The sequence below is a fragment of the Coenobita brevimanus genome, chromosome 6 (genome assembly GCF_032717465.1).
Source record: "Coenobita brevimanus isolate Jiangsu-jjx chromosome 6, ASM3271746v2, whole genome shotgun sequence".
Taxonomy (NCBI): domain Eukaryota; kingdom Metazoa; phylum Arthropoda; class Malacostraca; order Decapoda; family Coenobitidae; genus Coenobita; species Coenobita brevimanus.
In genome coordinates, this window is record NC_136959.1 from 58,181,733 (window position 1) to 58,203,185 (window position 21,453).

The 21,453-nt window shown below is 40.1% G+C and overlaps 1 protein-coding gene across 1 annotated transcript in view; it reads left to right on the forward strand.

Annotated features, from left to right (window-relative positions):
* The window catches only part of l(2)05287 (WD repeat-containing protein l(2)05287), a 32,039-nt gene extending 13,616 nt beyond the window's left edge, over positions 1–18,423 (forward strand). Inside the window, exons 7-16 of the mRNA XM_080274153.1 lie at positions 1,794–1,949; positions 3,058–3,248; positions 4,349–4,533; positions 9,428–9,582; positions 10,544–10,730; positions 11,439–11,620; positions 12,181–12,344; positions 13,589–13,819; positions 15,502–15,593; positions 18,126–18,423. Coding sequence (XP_080130279.1) covers positions 1,794–1,949; positions 3,058–3,248; positions 4,349–4,533; positions 9,428–9,582; positions 10,544–10,730; positions 11,439–11,620; positions 12,181–12,344; positions 13,589–13,819; positions 15,502–15,593; positions 18,126–18,267 — 1,685 coding nt within the window. The 3' untranslated portion in view covers positions 18,268–18,423. The remainder of the gene's footprint in view (positions 1–1,793; positions 1,950–3,057; positions 3,249–4,348; positions 4,534–9,427; positions 9,583–10,543; positions 10,731–11,438; positions 11,621–12,180; positions 12,345–13,588; positions 13,820–15,501; positions 15,594–18,125) is intronic.
* The last annotated feature ends 3,030 nt before the right edge of the window (positions 18,424–21,453 follow it).

Below are 21,453 nucleotides of genomic sequence, written 5' to 3' on the forward strand. Positions count from 1 at the left end.
TTGGCTCCTGGTGGTTTAGTGGGTAATAAAGGTGCTCCAATCGGATTGAGCCGGTGAAGGTTTATATCCAAGGGGTGGTTGGGATTTATTGCTCACGTACTGCCACTCAGGGATGAATGAGGCTGGCCACTCTCATCTTAAATGCCAGGACCAACTTTCCTAGCCCTGGGCTCCTACACTCCTTATGGGGCAACGTAGGATTAGATGATGGATGGATTAAAATCTCCAATTAGTATAATTCTTTACAATTTCTCTTCCATTCTATGTAGTAATGCTCTTAAACTCTGAATTGTACTTTCTGCCAGATCCTCATATTCGCAACTTTCCCATGTGTTTGATTTTGGTGGCATGTATGAATTTGCTACAGTTACTTTCCCTTCAGATGTATTGATCTGTGCTGCAATCATTTCTACTTGTAAGGGTATATCTAGTTCTATTTCTTTGACTTTTAGATTTTTCTTTGTTAATATTATAATTCCTCCTTTTTTAAGTTCCTGTCTCATCTCCATATATTGTATTCCTCTAAGTTTAGGATGTCATTTGATATCCTTACTCTTAATTTTGTTTCAGTTAGTCATATTATATGTGGTTCATTTTCTTTGATATAATCATTCATTTCTAATAATTTAGGGACATTCCATCTACATTTGAGTACATCAACTTAACCATCTTGTTTACATACTTGTCATGACTTGGGTCTACTACCTTCCTCCTTTTTATTCCCTCCTGTTTACGTATCACTTTCAAACCTGCAATCCAATTACTTTGTAAAAAAATGTATTCTTCTCCTCCTCTGATCTTCCCTCATTCTTTGTTTTTGCTTCCTCCCTCATCTCTTTTAATAATTCCAGTTCCTCTTGAGTTAGGCATATTTTTATCCATGAATTTTTGAATTCCTCTTTGTCCATGAGTTTCTTTGCATTTTTTAGTATCTCCTCCACAGTGTTTAAACTCTGGAAGGTTACCTTTGGGATCCTTGATTTATTTCTCTCATATTTCCCTAACCTTTTGTTTTCCTGTGTATGTGTGTGTGTGTGTGTGTGTGTGTGTGTGTGTGTGTGTGTGTGTGTGTGTGCAAAAAAGGATAGAAGGAAAGTCTTGCAATCCTGAAAGTGATCCCTTAAAAAAAAAAAAAATACAAGTAACATTTATCAGTAATTTCCACCTCCATTGTGAATGAATAATTTACTGTGAGTCCCATATTTTAGTGTATTGTGATGCTCGGTCGTTTGATAAGCTTCCAGTTATATCTCAGACCATGTTATTTGAATGTTATATATATTGGCATTCAACCCATTCACTGCAAGCAGTCAGTAAAATGGTGAATGAATTTATATGGCAATAACCAGAATAAAATACATAAAATGGTTACCTACTTCATTGCATGAGGTCTACCCTAAGATGAATAATTTGATTTCATTACAGTCACTGTAATGAAAAAGCCATAAAATTGAAGGAGTTTACCTTATTTAACCAGTCATTATTTTGAAGAGTTCATTATACCTTTTTTTACACTATATGGACCAAAAATTGTCATCTGTTCATCTTGAATGCTGAGCTGTAGCAGTAGAATAACACTAGAATATGATGGAAGTCATGAAGTGCAGGGGAAAAGATGTAGAGCCATTGAACTGACCTTTTTCTGCAACTGAGCTACATGAAATAAGCTGCAAGAAGATGAAAATCTTGGCCAGGTTATCATGAAAGAATTATATTGTAGTACCTTAGTTAGAAGCATCATAATGTGAATTTTTTAACTTTAATAACTGATGCATTTTTTGTATATTTTTCAGGAACAGAACTGTACTCAGGTGGAGGTGAGTGTGTGCTGGTTAAGTGGCAACTGAGCTCTGAGAAGCAGTATTTTGTGCCACGTCTGGGTATGCCCATCAGATTTGTTACCACTGATGAAACGAACACTTTGATCGCAGTGTCTCACGTGGATAATGGTAAAGTTGTTAAAGTTTTTATTGTAGTTGTTTTAGAGTTGATACGTGGGAATGCTGTGAGTTGCTGTCAGATACCGTCAGTATTTTGCACAGTTGTTGTTACTTGTTTATTCCACTATCAGCTTCATTGCAGGTAAAGTGTATGATCCACATTCCTTTAGCCTCTGGAAAAGCCACACAGTGTATCACTCACCAAATACTCCTGCACCTGTCTTTACTTTCCTGAAGCACTCAGCAGACTTATTCCACAGTGATTTTTGCACTCTGGTCACTTCAGTGCCTTGACACCACCTTGCAAGCAACCCCGTGCTCCCCCCCCCCCTTTCTCTCTCTCTCTCTCTCTCTCCCTCCCTCAACTTTTGGCTGTGTAAGTCATTATGGACTTTTTATATTGCAACTGGGTCTAAGAGATGCAACTTTGAACCATATTGTGGTAAAAAACAAAACAAAAACAAAATAAACTTTTGTAATAGTAATGCTTAACTGTTACTTTTGTTGGGGCAGCCTGATATACACAATCACATAGCTAACACAGCCACCCAAAATCTTTGACCAAACAGTATCTTTCATGTACCTCCTTCAGAACTGCATCTCACTGAAAGTGCCCTTTCCAAAGAAACAAAAGTTCACTTAGCCAGACTAAAATGTGGCCATCACCTTTCTCTGCCCAAGTGCCAACACAAAATAAAGTACAACTCACATGATATTTCCAAGTTGCACATCGCACTTGCTGTAATTACTTCATGAAAATCCCTCTTACAAGATGTGTTACTATGCAAAATAACTCCAAGAGGTTTCTGGGAGTACCCTTTTGAAGTGCTTGGAATTCTGCCAGGGGGACATAAACATCTGGTAACTCACTAGGAGTAGTGGTCAGGTGAGATATTTTAGCATAATGTACTGTGCTGGAGTCTGGCCTGCCTGGCAAGGTAAAGTTTTGTAATATCTTTACAAGCCATCACACCTTGAGCACATACATTATTGTGTTGTAGGGTAATGCATACCAGTATTAGATAATACCAGTATATGTTCAGTGCATGTGGGCCAAGTTTTATTACTGGAGAGTCTTGTTTTGCCATATTTTACCCTATGTTTTACTTCTTTACAGGTATCAGTATTATCAAAGCCCAGTCATATACATTGGTTGGAATTATACAGGGCTTCTCCATGAACGTTGATAATCCAGAACCATTCCCAGCTGGTATTGCATATGACCCACGCACCAGAGCTATTGTAACAAATAGCAAGACAGGCCATGTGCAGTTTTATGACATACACCAACGTAGACTTCTCTATCATGTGAGTATTGTGGTAAAAGTATGAGGATATCTGATATATATGAATGCCTACCATTAGTGCTGGAAGGTACCATCCTGAAAATTAGAGCATGGTGTGGTTTTAAGTTTGATAACTAGCCGTGCAACCATCCAGTCATATGCAGAGACTTTTGTCACAAATACATGGTATCAGTGTCTACTGTAGACTGAGACTACTGCAACTCTCACATTTTCAGTTCTTTGTACAAGTTTTTTATATCTTTCCTTCAAGTGTCACGGCTTGGAGGAGGAAAAAAATGGCAAAGGAAGATGGCTTGTGGTTTGAAGACCTTGATACTAAACAAAGTTTTGAGTGTGGATGCTGCAAGAGGATTACATGAAGATGTGTTAGTACTCACATTAATATATGATTGTGTGAGCCTTTGGTGTGGCTTGAAAATGAAAAGTCAAGAGTAAGAGTTGTGGCAGTAGGACTGTTGAGGAATGTGTGTAATGTGTGTAGAGTTCATAGTGTGGATAGGCTCGGAAGACAGTGTGGTCATGGAAAATGTTTAGTAATGAGCATTATGATAATAAGGTAGATAAGTGTGTGTTTGGATGGTTTTATTATACTGTATGGAAAGAATGGGTCGATAGGATTGTGAAAAGAGTATCTGTTAGTTTGAAGGTGGCAGGGGGTGTGGCTGAGTAAGAGGAAGGTACAGTATTTGTACAGGTGATGTTAAATATATGGCTATTAAAGTCTAGTATCAGTTTGTCAATCCCTTCACTTTGTCTAACATTCATACTTGAGTTTCCTACTGGTGACCAGAATTGACAAAGTCCTAGTATCTTTCTGCTTTTTCTTTGACTTAATGGATAATTATACTTCTCTCTCACTTCAGGTTTGTTTGTAGTCTGTTAGAAGTTAAGGTATGGTATTAAGTTGGTAATGCAAATTTTGGTGGGAAAATTTCTCAACTTTAGCCACAGTCCAGGGGCCAACTTTAATTTAACTTTGTTTATTTGTCATATCTACAGCTTACTGCCGTAGTTACATACTTAAGATTAGGAGCTGCTGTCTTTCATAGTAACTAAATAAGCAAGGAAATGTGTGTCAATCATTCATATTTTATCACTCAGGTGAACATCACCTTAAGCAACTACTACACCCAAGAGCAACACAAGAGACTCTACAACACAGAAGTGCAGCATGTCACTGTCTCACCAAATGGACTGTGGATGGCTACCACTGAATACCGCCCAGATTTTGAGTACACTCCTGAAATACGTCTCAAATTTTGGTCCTTCAAGCAGGAGGAACAGGAGTGAGTAATAGATTCTTGCATGGTCTGTGTGCTCATGTGCCTTTGTGCATTACCAGTACAGTACAAAGTGCAACCAATCCATTTTTTCTCATTACAGTGCTGCCCTACATACCACAACACATTCACCACTTATCCAGTCACCCCCTCCCCCTCCCCCACCACCACAGTATCGCAGCCTTAACGCTTAATAGGCAGGCTACTTTGGGATTTAACATCCTTATGGGGTGGGTTATTTTTGAGAAAAACAGTGTTATGAAATCAGGCAAAACATGCATAAATGGGTCAGAACAGCTGAAAAAATAAAGAATTTGTTGTTACTCTCTTCAGATTGTGCATGGGCTGGGTAGTGGTGAGGAGTGAGTGAGAAGAGGGGTGGTGTGTCAAGGTCACTGTCAGTCGCTTTTTTGTGTGTGTGTGTGTGTGTGTGTGTGTGTGTGTGTCCAACTCTGGGCATAGGCTTCACAGCCTGCTCTCAAGGCCCAGTAGTCCTCCTACATACCATACACCTCTACATGTCACCACTTTGGCGCTAACATCTACTGTCCACATTGAATATATGCTAGGGCTGTCTTATATAGGACTGGTGTATTGGTATTACCGGGGGTATTTTTACGACATGTCGGCGGGTCTTCTGGTAGATCAGTAAGGTCTGATTTGATTAACTTTTTGTTGATAAATTGGAGAAAAAAGAAACATCGATGTGGGACTAAGTGTGTATTGACGTTTCGCCTCATGGCTTCCTCAGAATACAATTGTGTATTGACGTTTCGCCTCACGGCTTCCTCAGAATACAATTGTATTCTGAGGAAGCACACTTGGTCCCACATCGGTGTTTCTTTTTTCTCCAAGGTCCGATTTCATGAAATTCAAATCCTTAAATTATTCTCTGCCCCAGCAGGGATTTGAATCTGGGTCTGGTAGGACTGCAGGCCACCTTTGGTTGAGTGCAGGCAGGCAGATAGTCTTGTTTTCTGTTCTTATTTGTAACAGCAGATTTGAGTACTGTATATTATTTTTACATTATTTACACTGTTCTTATGGTGTAAAATTTTTCTTACTGTACCCTACGTCTCTACAGTTATAATTTTGTGGATGTAAATATTATGTACAACTGTTCCCATTACCACAGCTGTTCACACTAATATGTCTTTAGTGTGTGATGTTCTGTGAAGCAGTCGATACAGAGACCAGCACCACATTCCTGGAATATAATAGGCCTGCAAAATACGAATGCACTCTAGAATGTCAACTGCCTTTTTTTTTTTTTTTTTTTTTTTTTTTTTTTTTTTTTTAATGCTAGGAAGAAGGAACCAAAGGCAGTGAGCCCACAATTATTGTTCCTTCCAAGAGAAAAACAAAATACAAGAGAGAGACAAATTCAAGATCCGATCATTTTGGGATGCCAGGACACACTGCGTTTGAAAAACTGGAGACCATAGGAAGCAGGAAATACAGACAGAGGGAGACAGTTCCAGAGTTGACCTGTTGCATAAATGAAGGACTGGGAGGAACAGTTAACTCTTGCATTAGAGAGTTGGACAGAAAAGGGGTGAGAGTTTGCTGCTAGATGGGTGCTATGCACCCGTCGTAGAGGTGGAGGAATGCATGCAGACAGTTCAGAGGAGCAGTGACCATTGAAGTAGCAATAGAAAAGAGATAAAGATGCAGCAGTGCAGCGAAGAGACAGAGGTTGAAGGGAGTCAGTAAGAGGAGGAGAGTTAATGAGACGAAAAGCCTTTGACTCCACCCTATTGAGAAGTGCTGTATGTGGGGAGCCTCCCTTCACATGAGAGTTGTACGCCACACAAGGGCGGATAAAACCCCTGTGTAGAGTCAACAATTGTGCAGGGGTAAAGAAGGAACGGAGTCGATTTAGCACACCTAATCTCTTGGAAGCAGATTTTACAAGAGATGTAATATGATCTTTCCAAGATAAGTCCCGAGTAAATGAAACCCCAAGCATGTTCAAGGATGATGCAGTATTAAGCTGAATATTATTAAACATTAGTATGTATACCTGTGGAAGATTTTGTCAGGTTGATAGGTGTAAAAACTGAGTCTTTGATGCACTAAAAACAACAAGATTATTTTTACCCCAGTCAGAGATACGAGCCAAGTCAGACATTAGGTGTGCCATAGCCTCATCCCTTGTTTGCTGAAGTAACTGCTGGGATGAACGTTGCGGGAACCGAATGGAAAGGTGAAGGGTGGAGTCATCAGCGTATGAGTGGATAGGGTTAGATGTACAGCTTAGAAGGTCATTGATGAATAAAAGGAAGAGTTGGTGATAGGACAGACCCCTGAGGAACACCCCTGTTAATAGGTCTAGGAGAAGAACGATGGCCGTCTACAACAGCAGCTGTAGAACGACCAGAAAGGAAGCTAGAGATGAAGACACAGATAGAAGGATAGAAACTGTAGGAGGGCAGTTTGGAAATTAAAGATTTATGCCAGACTCGCCTGAAAGCTTTTGAGATGTCAAGTGCAATGGCAAAGCTTTTGCCAAAGTCTCAAAAGGAGGATGACCAGGAGTCTGAAAGGTAGGTGAGAAGATCGCCAGTGGAGCGTCCCTGACGGAACCCATACTGACGATCAGAAAGAAGATTGTGATAGGAAAGATGCTTTAAAATTTTTCTATTAAGAATTGACTCAAAAACTTTTGAGATACAGGATGTTTAAGCAATTGGACGATAGTTAGAGGATTGGGAATGGTCACCCTTCTTTGGGACTGGCTGAATGAGAGCAAACTTCCAGCAAGAAGGAAAGGTACAAGTTGATAGCCAAAGGTGAATTAGTTTGCCTAGGCAGGGTGTAAGCACAGAAGCACAGTTCTTGAGAACAACAGGAGGGATTTCATCAGGCCCATATGCCTTATTAGTATTGAGGCCTGTGATGACAGAAAATACATCAGCTGAAGAAATTTTAATGTCAGCCATGAGGAAGTCAGAGGGGGGAATTGATGGAGGAACAGCACCTTAATCGTCTAAGGTGGAACTGGAGGAGAAGGTCCGAGTGAAGAGATCCGCTTGATATGTAGAAGAAATAGCTACAGAGCCATCAGAGTAGAAAAGAGGAGGGAAGGATGATGAGGTAAAGTTGTTAGAAAGGTTTTTGGCAAGGTGCCAGAAGGAGCAGGAAGAACTCATTGGAGAGTTGAGAGCATTTAGTACAGATGAAATTATTTTCAGCATAGCGAAGAATAGACTTAGCACGATTCCGGGCAGAAATGTATAAAAGATGTGATTCAGGGGTGGGTTGGCTCCGGTACCTTTTATAGGCCCTCTTCTTGTTGTGGACAGCATTAGAACAAGCGTGATTAAACCAAGGCTTTCTTGCATTAGTCAGAGGATATAAGAAAGGAATGTATACTTCCATGCCTGAGAGATTAACCCCCGTAATGCACAAGGCACACTCAGATGGCTCCTGGCCATGGAAGCAATACTCATTCCAGGGAAAATCAAAGAAGTACTGCCTGAGGGCCTGCCAATCCACAGCTCCAAAGTGACACAGACGACATTTCATTGGAGGGTCCACAGGCCGTACCGGAGCGATAGGACAGATTAAGGTGATAAAAGTTGTGATCGGAGGAGCCCAATGGAGAGAAAAGATTGACAGTGTAAGCAGAAGGATGAATTGTAAGGAAGAGGTCAAGTATGTTGGAGCTCTCTCCAAGGCGGTCAGGGGTTAAGGTTTGATGGATGTGAAAAGACCAAGCTTTGCAGACACACAGATCTATTAACTCAATGCCTCAAAAAAAGAATATAGCACCCAGTGTGTATGCGATTCAGCGTCCTAATAATAAAAGAACAATATTTGCACTTATATTTACAGGGTACCCCATATACCACAAGGCTACTTCCAAGTCTCAAAACGATATGTGCAATAAGAGGGTCGATACATTTTTGGTTGACTTTACCTCATTCTCGCAACTACAAAAGATCTTCATAATCAGTTGGCTAAAGTGACACATTTATATGATCCAAGACACATAGCATTAGCAAAATTTTTCATAATTTACCAAACATCGCTATTATCATCATTATCATCATCAGCCAGAAACAGATAAAGCTTGGAAGTGGGAAAATTATTAACACATCAAGTGTTTGGATGATGGTCACCCTCACATGCTGCCGAATAGTATTGTTTTTTTGGTAGTTTTACACAATTGCTTCCATTGTAGTTGTCTTCTCCCACTTAGGATTTTGCTTGGGCACTCTGGGATTTTATTCTGGGCACATCATATGCCTCCCCCTCCCTCCCTCCTCTCCACCTCACTCACATACACTTTCCTTTTCGGTCTTGCTCTCCATCCTCTCCATGTGGTCAAACCATCGCAGTGTGTTTCTCCTAACGCTTGCTATCACTTCCACATCCACACCACAACACTCGTTCACGTCCTCATTTGTCAGTCTGTCTCTCCATGTAACTCCACAGACTTCTCTCAAGTAACTCATTTCCACTGCTCTCAATCCTGACTTTTGTCACTCCAACAAGGTCCAAGCTTCACATCCATACGTTAGAGTTGGTATCACAATACAGTCAGGCAGTAACTTTTTCACTTCCATGCTCACTTCCCTGTTTCTTATCACTGCCTTCAAGGACCAGCAACCTTCCTTGTACCCTTTCAAGCAGGGCAATGAAATGGCAGGGGACAGGGCGACATGGAGGCAATATGTTTGTGGCTACCCCTTACAGGATTAAGGCGTCTGGCAACAGATAGGTAGACAGATAGACATCATATGCTTTTATTGCTGTGCATTGAGGGAATTACATCTCCCCTAATTTTTAAGCAGTTTGCCCTGAGTGAATATGATGTGTCAACTGCTGTGGATCTTAAGTATATTTGTGTTCTTCTTCATCAGTTTTCATTACTGTAAAATTATTTCCTTCACAGATGGTATCTGAACACATCCATTGACTTGCCACATCAGAAAGCAGTGAATGAACTTGCTTTCCAGCATGCACCAGGGAAGACTTTATTCTGTGTCACATGCAGTGATGATGGGAAATTCAAGATTTGGCAGGAAATAGACAGTTCAGATATTTATGGTATGTTGTTTTTGTTGTTGTTCTCAGTTTTACCAAGTCCAATGTTTATCATCATCCTGTTCCTAATTCCCACAAGTATAATTAGTGGATTGGACAGAAAAACAAGAAGCAGAAATCTTTCGGACTGTGCTACTGAAATCAGCAAATAAATCTAGGATAATAGTTTGATGATGATGACTGGAAGCTAAAATAGGAAGTGGTTTAACCTCACGGTTGTTTTGATGGTGCAGTTTTATTTCATGTACAGAATAACACCTGATGAGTTTGTTCACCTGAGAGAAATTCTAGCAGTCCAGTGATACATTTTAGTTTATTACTGGAGAAGGACACATTCACATAGTGGCACCATACGAGCTGTCTGGTAACACAAAAATCTGTCACTCCCTTCCTGTACCTTGAAAGGAGGATGGTAGACTGCAGGAGAAGGGCAGCTTCAGTGTGCAGTCCACACTGGGCTCATGATCAGATGAGCCTGTGATCACAACAGCACTAATTATTGTATTCTTGATGCATCCGAATGATTTTGATAACTTTGAAGAAGCCACTCATACTGACAGAATTAAAAACAGTCTCTGTTAATCCCTACTTAACACAGCATGAATAATCAGAAATGAATCATCTGTTGGTAGTAATATTTTTTAAAAATGCATCTGACTGATTTGGTAAAAAATGATCTCGAGTAACCCATTTGTCGCTGCTGGCGGTAGAACCCTCAAGGTGGAATGCGCTGTGGCTTATCTACTAAAATATGAATCTCAGAGATAACCAGAGGTTTTTCTGCTATGTGCCATAAAATGCTACCAGGAGCACAGGTCAGTCTCTTACCCTTATATGTCATGGACCATGATATCCTAAACTCCAAAGAAGGAAGTGTGGGATTGGCTCCCTCCACCCCCAACACTATGTACTTTTGTTCACGTCCAAGAAGTTGCAGCAAACCAGTATTTCCTTGTCTCCCTAGGTATCAAGAGCTCATGGTCGTGCGTCAGTGTGGGCTTCTATCGCCACCTTCCAGCCACAGCCATCAGTATCTCTCCTGATGCTTCCCTCCTGGCAGTCAGTTTCTCCAGCATCCTCACTCTTTGGGAACCCTCACCATGCCAGCTCAAGGGCTCTTTTTCTCAATCATACCTTACTGAAAAGATATTGTGAGTTGTGTAGTAAGCCATTGTTCTATGTCATTGTGCTCCAAATTATCACATTTTCATATAAGAAGCACTGTAACTTGAGGGGAACTCCCCTATCAGCCGTTTAAGTCACACTGGAACTTCAATAGTTTACAGTATTGCAAAGTACTGTGAACCTGTACCTGATGGCACAAAAAAAAAAAAAAAAAAAAAAAAAAAAAAAAAAAAGCTTGAATAATGAGAGACTGGATGTATTGTTCACATCACTGGGCAGTCTTTTGAGAAAGACTATTTTTATTGCCTTACTTTTTCTGTATCTGGATCCAACCTATGGTCCTTATTGGTGGGAAACTGGTTTAGTATGACGATGCTGATGATGGTGGTGGTAACCAAATGAGAGCTGACAAGGAAGAAGAGTAGCTAGTTAAGTAAGATAGGGGTGTAATGTTAGTACAGCTTAGCAAATGTAATGTCATGGCCAATTCTTGTGGGGGAGTTTCCAGGAGGATGCCTGGTGTTGTCATAAATAGATATAGAATTGCACAAAAAGGGCATTTTCAGCCTGCAGTCTGCAGGGTTCTTGTTCAGGTTAGCCTGGAGCAACAACAACAAGTCCTTCCACCAATGGACATGTTTTCTTCATTGGATTCTTGCTATGTCCATATCATTTTATTCAGCATAGGATATGCTTTAGTCCTTCTGAAAATTTATATCCCCTTCCCCTCACAGACAGGTAGAATTTGGTCAAGGTGAGGGTTGCCGATCCTTGGTTGTGACACGTAGTTGTGAGTGGCTATGTGTTTGGAACCTTCTTACCTGTTCTCTCCTGTGGCGAGTAAGCATATGCTCCACCTGCCTTGCGGCCGATCCCTTGTCCCAATATATGGCAGTCTTCTCAGAAACTGGTGATTGTAAGTACAGTACACAACTTTTTTTTTTTTTTTTTTTTTTTTTTTTTTTGTGTAGTGAATCATTATTCACATAAAAATTAAGTCTACACAGTAGTATACCTATAAAAAAGTTCCATACAATTCTCATAAAAATGATAGTTCTGCACTGTTCTTATGAAATGAACAGTTCTATACTGTTGTTATAAAAATGGACAGCTCTGTATTGTTTTTATAAATTGATCAGTTCTATACTATTATTAAATGTAGCAGTTCTGTACTGTTCTTATCAAAATGAACAATTTTATATTGCACTTGTTAACACTTTTCTGCCAGCTGTGGTAATGGATGTTGTTACTTAAACTATTTTTATGGGATAAAAATACGATGCACACAACAAAAGAATGTGAGAAAGGAAGATTCTGTCAGTCATGTGGAGCTGGACACAGTACTGGAAGAGGATTGTCAGTGAACTATTGCTCATGTTTGTACTTGTCAACAGTTACTTGTACTGTTCACCTTATAGTATTTTTTATTATATTCTTTGATCAGTTTGCTCAGTGATTTTCTCTTTCTCTTTCAAGTGTTCATCTTTGACCCACGGAGAAGCAAGGTTGTGTCTGTGCAGGAGAAGGTCATTGCATACGGAAAACCTCTAGCAGTAGCCTTTGTTCCACGTGCTAAGAAATCAAACAGTACCTCATTTTGGAATTACAATAGTTCCCTTCACTACATCAGTAGTGATCAGGTACAGCTTAACCTTTTGTTAGTCAGGTGGGGTGTTTTGGCACCCCCAGTTTTTTTAAAAGCTCATATTTCCTAGCCGGTAATTTGAATATTTCTCTCCGTTCCAGTACTCTCTGATTCAGTGAGGGGAGGGAACATGTGGATTGGTTGAGTCCTGCCTCTGCTGTAGTGAGAGAGAGGGGCACTTTTTACCCCCCTGGGGTGTCCAGTCACCCCATCAAACTAACCATTTACATCATAATGTGATATAGATTGTTTTTTTATCTTATTTTTGCATATTTATCATTTTACTGATTTTAAAAATCACATAATATATTTTCCTATGCGTGTTTACCTGACAAATGAGATATGAGTCCATTTGTTATTTTTTTACTGATATTATAATTTATTGTATTTTCTTATTATAAATTAATAAACACCACCTACAAGGCATTCAATCTTTTCATTTGTGATTGCAGAGTTATGCTGAAGCAGCAGTATGAATATATTTTACTAGTAGTAACACTGCATGTATTTTTGTATTGGGGTGTTGTAACACCCCACCAACTAACCACGTTTGAATACCCCACAGGACTAACGAAGGGTTAATGGTGTTATGTTTGTTACGTAAATCTTGCTGTCACTTGGTGCTTGGATTTCTGTAAATTATAGTGCAATAATATATGGTACAAAATACAAAATGTGACTTAAGTTTGTGGGTGACTACCATTTACCATGGGAAGTACTACCATGAGAGTAAGATGTTGCTGCAAGCTTGGTAGTTGGCCACATGGTCATCACTTAGGCAGGTAGTATTCAGCCACATGTATAGTCACTTAGCTCTTCTGAGTTACTACATAGAGTCAAAATCTGCACTGAGACTCTCATATTATTACAAATCTTATTACACTTCCTCAAATTTCTTTTTGCCCAACAGCTTCCAGCAATGATTAGGAAGTAATTAGCTGGTTTTTGCACTTGGTTTAGCATCCAGGGCAGAGAAAACATTATACTGTATGTACCATGGCCAACCCCAGTACGGGGATTCCTTAAGACAAAACATGGCGTCATTCTTATATTCAACCAGATTAGCAGTGGGAAATACTTTTGAACTGGATGGGTTAGATTCAGCCTTATTAGTTCCTTTACTGCTAGAGATCCTTCCTAAATTGAATGAAGTCATTTGATGGCAGCAAGAAGAAAATACAAAAGGAGTCATTGCTACCCCCAGATTGGTAACGTCATCTCTTTCATCTCGTCCAACAGTCCTTGCATACCCTCGAGGTGATCAGGGACCTAAACTCAGCCAATGAAAAGATAGGAGAAGAAGTAAGACAGCTGGTACTGGATACAGAGGGCCCTCCACCTGCTCTCACCCCATTTGCAGCACTCCTGGCTCCAGTTCGCACCTCTCATGTAACAGAGGCAAAAGAGAAAGAGACAGGCTCTGCAGATTTTGGATTAAATTTAGAGAAATCAACTTTATTCATTCAGAAGGTAAGGATTTTTTTTTTTTTTTTTTTTTTTTTTTTTTCCCTGGCATGCTTTATGCTATCCTTAGGTAGGAAAAGAGGTTGGAATGATGAAGATAGCTAATGTTTCATGGTTTGTTCCTGTATAGATGCCATTCATTGCCTAAATAACTTTCCGCATCATTAATTTTTCAGTTTATATTCTTTTCTAATCTTTTAGTCAAAATTTTTTGTCATCATTCTTATAAAATTTTAATCTGCTTGATCTTCCATGCCAGATGTTGTCCTTCTTTTCTGCCAGTATCTTTGGCTTAAAATTAAAGTCTGTAGTTTATTCACATGCATTTTTATTAGTGTTGGTGGGGGTGCTCACCATCTGCTCACTCGATTTAGTGCTGCTGTCGGGTGGCTGCCGTTTCTTCTCTTCCTTCTTTCCTCTTATGTCGTTTTTTCCTTCATTCTTTCCTCTTCTTTTGTCTGTGGGTGACTCTGTACTGAGTGACAAGACAAATGGTTTTCTGTACACCAGGAAACCATTTACAATGCTGGATGGTAACCATATAACCAAACTATGGCACCTGGTGGTTTAGTGGGTAATTAAGGTGCTCCAATCGGATTGAGCCTGTGTTGGTTCATATCTGAGGGATGGTTGGGGTTTATTGCTCATGTAATGCCACCCAGGGATGAGTGAGGCTGGTCACTCTCATCTTAAATGTCAGGACCAACTTGCCTAGCCCTTAGCTCGTATGCTTTTCATTGGACAACACAGGTTTAGATGATGGATGGGTGTATCTTATAAAGTTCCTGGTACATGCTTCCTCAAAAATAGTTCTCATATTCCACCACAGAAAATATTGCCCCTTCAAGTCTGTGACATTTAACCCATTCCACCCAAGAAAATTCTTTTCTAATCTTTTAGTCAAAATTTGAAAATTTTCTTTGGATAAAAATTGCATGTATCCAAAGAAAAATTGAAAATTTTCTTTGGATACATGCATTGGCATATGTCCTCACACTGAAATATAGTTGCTCTCCATCCATCCATCCATCCATCCATTCATCATACCATCTGTCATCACACAATGAAATTTAATTACTCTCCATCCATCTATCATTCCATCTGTCCATCATCCAAGTCTTTATTGCCCCATCAGGAGCATAGGGGCCTGGGACTAGGCTATTCAGTCATGACATTTAACAATAGAGTGACAGTTACTTGCCCCTTGACAGCATTATATATGTGAGCAGTACACATCAGCCATCACCCAGATCTGGTTGAAGTGCCTTAATTGGCAAGACCACTAGGCATGCATTTATTGGTTATGTGGTTACCATGCAGTAACAGCAACAGCTGATCCTTTATTGCCACTTTCAGGACTACCCTGTATGGTACTGTAAGTGGTTTTCCTGGTTGTGGAAGCCATTTAGCTTGTCAGTCACTGTATTTTAGACTTTGCATGAGTGAATGGTGGGCACCCCTCCCTACCATTCATATATAGTTTCAGTTCTACAAATACTGTGTTCAGTCAGACTTAAATCTCATGCAGGTATTGAGAAGTAATATGCAAGAAAACTTAAACCTCTGATACACCTATCATTCTTCGCAGGTCTACACCATTCTTATGATTTTTGTGTGTATTTGTTCAGCATAAGTGAAACAAGTTACATTTATTGACCTTATTACATCATGTGGTTCTTTCTTTACAGGTGCTGGATGAAGCACGTATTTACAAACTAGATTCATTTTCACATCTGGCATCAGCATTCTGCAAGATGGTACTCCCAGATGCAGAAACCAGGTAGATTTTAGACACTTATAGTACTGTATTTCTGGGTGCAAGGTTGAGATCTAAATGGTCATACTTTAATACACATGATATGTCAACAGGTTAGGATGATTTTAAATAGCTAGAAAAAACAGTAAAATCGAAATTATTTTGTTCTGGTTACTATCAAATGATCTTTTTCAGATTAGAAGCGTTGATATTGTATATTACCGTAGCAGTCTTTATTCATTCATTGACCATGTAATGCAGTGTTGCCCCATGAGGAGTGTAGGAGCCTGGGGCTAGACAAGATGGCCCTGAAATTTAAGGTGAAAGTGACCAGCCTCATTCATCCCTGAGTGGCATTATGTGAACAATAAACCCCAGCCATCCGTTGGATATAAACCTGCACAGGCTCAATCCATTTGGAATGCCTTAATTACCCACTAAACCACCAGGCGCCATAATTTGGTTATGCGGTTACCTCTCAGTGTAGTAAATGGTTTCTTGGTGTACAGGAAACCATTTGGCTCATCACTCATTGTAGTCACCTGTACACAGAAGGAAGAGGAAAGAAAGACAGAAGGGGAAGGAAGGAAAGAAGGAATGAAGAGAGGGAAGGACAGTCACCCTAGAGCAACACCATATCGAGCGAGTGGATGATGAGCACCCCTATCTTTAACAAACTTTTATTGTCTGAGGATGTTTTTAAACATTTTTCTGTACTCTTTTCACTTGAACTAGGCTTAACTAAAAGCATGTATTATAGGCTGTTAGCAGTCTCCACGAAACTTCTGTCATCTGAGTATGCTGTAGCTTTTCTTCAGACTATTCTCCTCACTCTGACTAGGCAAAATTAGAAGCCTTTATTATAGGCTATTTACAACATCCGCCAAACTTGGATAGTCTGAGGATGTCTTCTGTGTCATCTAAATTTTATTCTTACCATATTCTGTACACTCTAAGTAGGTGTAATTAGAAACCTTTTTTATAGGTTGTTAGCAGTCTCCACCAAACTTTTATCGTCCAAGGATGTCTTTAAAAATTTATTCCAACTGCTCAGTTTAGTTTAACAAGGCATAAAATTGCCATCTTTCTGTCTTGAATGCAGAACTGTAACAAGATATTACCATAACAATATGATGCCGGTCACAGAGAACAGCTGTGGAAAGGATTCAAGGCTGTTATATTGTCTTTTGCTGCCTTTGATCTTTGGGGAATAGGCTGGAAAAGGACAGAAATCTGCCAAATTAAAATGAATTATTTCAACTCATAGACCTCTCAGGTTGAAGGGGTTGGTGCAAAAGTTTTATATCATATTAGAGTTATACTGATTTAGTATCATTATTTCTCAAAATTTGTGAACTTGGACTTTTTTATTTATTAATTATTATTATTATTATCCATCCATCCATCCATCATCCAATCCCGTGTTGCCCCATGAGGAGCGTAGGAGCCTGGGGCTAGGCAGTTGGTCTCGACATTTAAGATGAGAGTGACCAGCCTCACTGATCCCTGAGTGGCATTACATGAGCAATCAACCCCAACAAACCCTTGGATATAAACCTTCACCAGCTCAATCCGACTGGAGCGCAATAATTACCCACGAAACCACCAGGTGCTATTATTATTATTATTATTTGTGATAGGTGGGGGCACACACCATTTATTCACTCGATGTAGTGCTGCTCTCGGGTGTCTGCCCATTCCTCTCCTCTCTTCAGTCCTTCCTTCCTCTCCTGTCTTTCTTTACTTCATTCCTTCCTCGCCTTTCTGCCTACGAGTGACATTACACTCCCTCTTTTGTCTTTCTTTCATTCTTTCTTCTTCCTTCTGCCTATGAGTGACTGTACACTGAGTGACAAGCCAAATGGTTTCCTGTACACCAGGAAACCATTTACTGGTACTACGCTGAGTGGTAACTATATAACCAAATTATGGCACCTGGTGGTTTAGTGGGTAATCACAGCACTCCAGTTGGATTGAGCTGGTGAAGGTTTATATCCACGGGGTGGTTGGGATTATTGTTCACATGATGCCACTCTGGGATGAGTGAGGCTGGTCACTCATCTTAAATGTCAGGACCAACTTGCTTAGCCCCAGGCTCCTACACTTATGGGGCAACGTAGGGTTGGATGATAGATGGATGGATTATTCTTACTGGTATTATTTTTATTATTATTATTATTATTATTATTATTGCATCTTTGAATAAGAGGCATAGGGGGGGTTTAGATTACAACTGAAGAGTTAAGAGAAAAGATGGAACATGAATGAATTAGTGTGCTGTGATGATGAGGGGTAGTTAGAGATAGTTTAGGCATGTTGAGAGATTGGAAGATGACCGTTGGGTGTGGGAGGTGAGGTGTGTGAACATTAAGGGTTAGGTTGAGAGAGGCAGACCAAGTCCTGGGACAGGGTCATAGAGTTTGACCTCAGAGATAAGGAATTGAACAGGGAGACTGCTAGAGACTGAACAGCTTGGAGAGCCACCATCAGGTTATCAAGACTGACGTATGCAAGCATGTTGGAGCTTTTATATATGAAATGAAATGACTTTTTCAGTGAGGAGAGGTTACACCAAGAAGAAGTTAAGAACAAGGTACAGGAAGAGGTGGCGATACCAAGAAAGAAGATCAAGAAAACGGAGCTGCAGAAAGTCGCTGAGACTGACTTCAATGACCTGATGGAATTATTGGCTTTATGATGTCATAGGTCCTCAGTGGCAACAGCTTGGTGGAAGTCTAGTGAATGTTTTCAGTATTTAATCCTCTGAATTTGGCTGATGTATTTTAAAATTTTATTCTTGCCACTACCAAATGATTATAATTATGGTAGCTTAGGGAATGTCTTTCATATTGAAGGGGAGGGGTTTATTGAGTCACCATGACAATTGGGTGTGGAGGGTGAGAGGTAAATTGTTGAGGGTTGCAAAAGACTGAGCAAAAAAGACATGGAACGAGGTAGTAGAGTTGACCTCATGGGCAAGGTACTGAATAGAGAGGCCACTGGATATTGAGCAATGTGGAGAGCCACCATTAGGTGACCAAGGCCAACACATGGAAGTGTGTTGGAGCTTTTATAAATGTCATGAGAACACAACTAGGCTATGCACCCAGTCTCACCCAACCTTGTCGAAGGAAAGGAGGTCTGGATGATGATGATTATGACTATGACACTCCAAAGCTGAACCCAGTCATCTGCAAATGGCAAGAATGAAATGAAGAAACATCCCTGATTCCAATAAAATACAATCATTTTGGGAGCTTTGAATGTACTGGGTGATTGAGGTAGAAGGGTGAGCTCAGGCAGTTATCATTTTAAGTAATTTGTCTTCCATAATATCACAACTTTTTCCCTACAATTGGTACTGTACTGTAAGTAGGGGGAAATGTTAAATCAGTATTATAGATGTACATGGAGCTTTAATATACAAATTTTCTCTAAATAATGTGAGCTTGATGGCAACGAAAGTGATGTAATGAGGACTTACAGTAATTGCTTCCATCATCATTATCATCATCATCATCACTATCATCATGAGTATTTTTCCCACTTGAAGATGGAATTAGGTGGGATCCAGCATTAAATTGTACAGAGGTTCTGAAGTTATAGCCATTGTATATCATTTCAAAGTTGGTGCTCAACTATCATAAGTGGTATTGTGAAGGCAGCGCTTATATTATTTTGAGATTGTGGTATTAATAAAAGATCCTTAACTAATGCATTAGTGGGTTGGTCCCTGCCACTAACAGAGTCTGGCAAAACTATACTGTATTTCATCTATCTATCCATCTATCTGTCTGTCTAAGGCCAGACATCATAATCCCTTAAGGGGTGGCCGTTTGACTTTGAGGTAGTTGTTTTACGGGGAGGGGCACTAACCCTCCGCCAACCCACTTGTTGGTTTCCTGGCTTACTGGAAACCATTAGACTTGTCACTCAGTGTAACTGGAAACCATTAGGCTTGTCACTCAGTGTAAAGCCACCTGAGAAGGAAAGACTAATAATAAAAAGTGACAGGAAAGCTGGGAGAAATAAGAAGAAAGGAGGGCAGACAGAATAAGAATGATGAAGGAAGAAGTAGGCAGCACTACATGAAGTGAGCGGATGATTGTGAGAAATCAGAAGAGAGGAGGGCAGACAGAGAAAAAGAGTGGTAAAGGTGAAGGAAGAAATAGGCAGCACCACATCAGATGAGTGGATGATGGTCCCCACCATCTAAATGAAGGTGCATATAGTTTTTGAAAAGTTATAATGAAATATGAAGTAGTGGAGGAATGGAGTTAAGAGGTATATGAGGGAGGGGGGAGTGAGTTGGGGGGAGGGTAGTCAAATGGTGCGTGACAGAGCGACTTGGAGGCTTTTTTTCTGCAACCACCTTGTGCAGGATTAGGTTGTCGGGCTATAGATAGGTAAGACAATGAACATTGTATTTGAACCTACAGGTACAAATCCTGGAGATGGGATAAGAGCTTTCACTGTATGTTAATGATAATAGCCATATTTTAAGTCTAGTTGTCTGTTATCCATTGCCCCTGTACAGTATAAAAATAAAAATCTTTCTTTATCTAACAAGCATGTTAGAGCCTTCATAAATGAAGTGAACTGTAGATGAGGGAAGTGGGATCCAGAATTAGGGAAACAGAAACAAGAGACATAAATGTAGAACTACAAACAGTGGACAGAGAAATTGGACTCACATTTATTTATGCATCATTCACACCTTCCACATTCTCAGCTTTTCATAGACAAACCACCCACTTATAATTTTTCCAAAGAACTTAAGAAAAGAGGATAATTCTAGTTGGACAGTTGACCCATGTTAGAAGCTGTTTTAGAGTGCCTGCGCTAGTAGAACAAGGCAGGGATATTGAAGAAGGCGGCTCTCTCCTGCCTGCATATTTCCAAAGTGCAGCAAGAATCACATCAGCCAACACATCTCCCACAGACAAACTCCCACGCCCCCTACGCAAGCACATACCACTTAGTGCTAACCTACCGACCACCTCCAAGAGTGACCCTCAGATAATGTCATGCATCAGGAGGCTCCACAGGCCTAAACTGCAACATTTCCACACTAATCACCATCTATGCATATACTGTATTTGTATAAACATATACATGTACAATACACTCTTGATATAACGAGCTAATTGGTACCAGACCCTTGACATTAAAGCTGATAGTTTGTTAAAGCCAGACACCATACTGGTCGGTAATTTCCCAGGTGTTGTGGCTTTTACTGAACAAAGATAATTAAATACAAGTACTGTATAGAGTGTCGTTCGACCATACAGTTGTACACAGTAACATATAGCTAGGTCTAAGTGGGTCTTTTTCTCAATAAATGTATTTATGGATCCTCTCACGATGCTGGTCATCCAGAAACTCTGTGGGATGCGGAGCAGCGTACCCAAGCGCATGTGTATGTGTATGTGTGTGTGTGTGTGTGTGTGTAGGGACACCATGCTGGTTGGTGTTTCCCGTATGTCCATTCTTTTACCAAATGAAAATTATGTTACATGAACATAATTTTCAGCTAGCTCAAGGTGGTCGTTAAAACCAAAATTCATTATCCTCTCCTTTTGGAATAGGAGTCGAGGGACATATGTGTGTTGGTGCAGTACGCCGTTCTCCTGGAGTCCACATCCTCCTTTTATGGAACAGGAAGTTGAGGGAGGTTTTATGTTGGTGCTACTATTCCACTGCAGCCCACCTCCCTCCATTTGTGTAATAGGGGGTTGAGGGGCGTTTCTACGTTGTTACCAGTGCGTGAAAGCTTCCCTTTGCAGTACCGGTGTTGTATAGGCCACATCAGTTAGATTTACACAGACCAAAGACCATGGTCGCATTTTAGTGCCTTTTTTTTTTTCTTTCTTCCCAGGTGGTG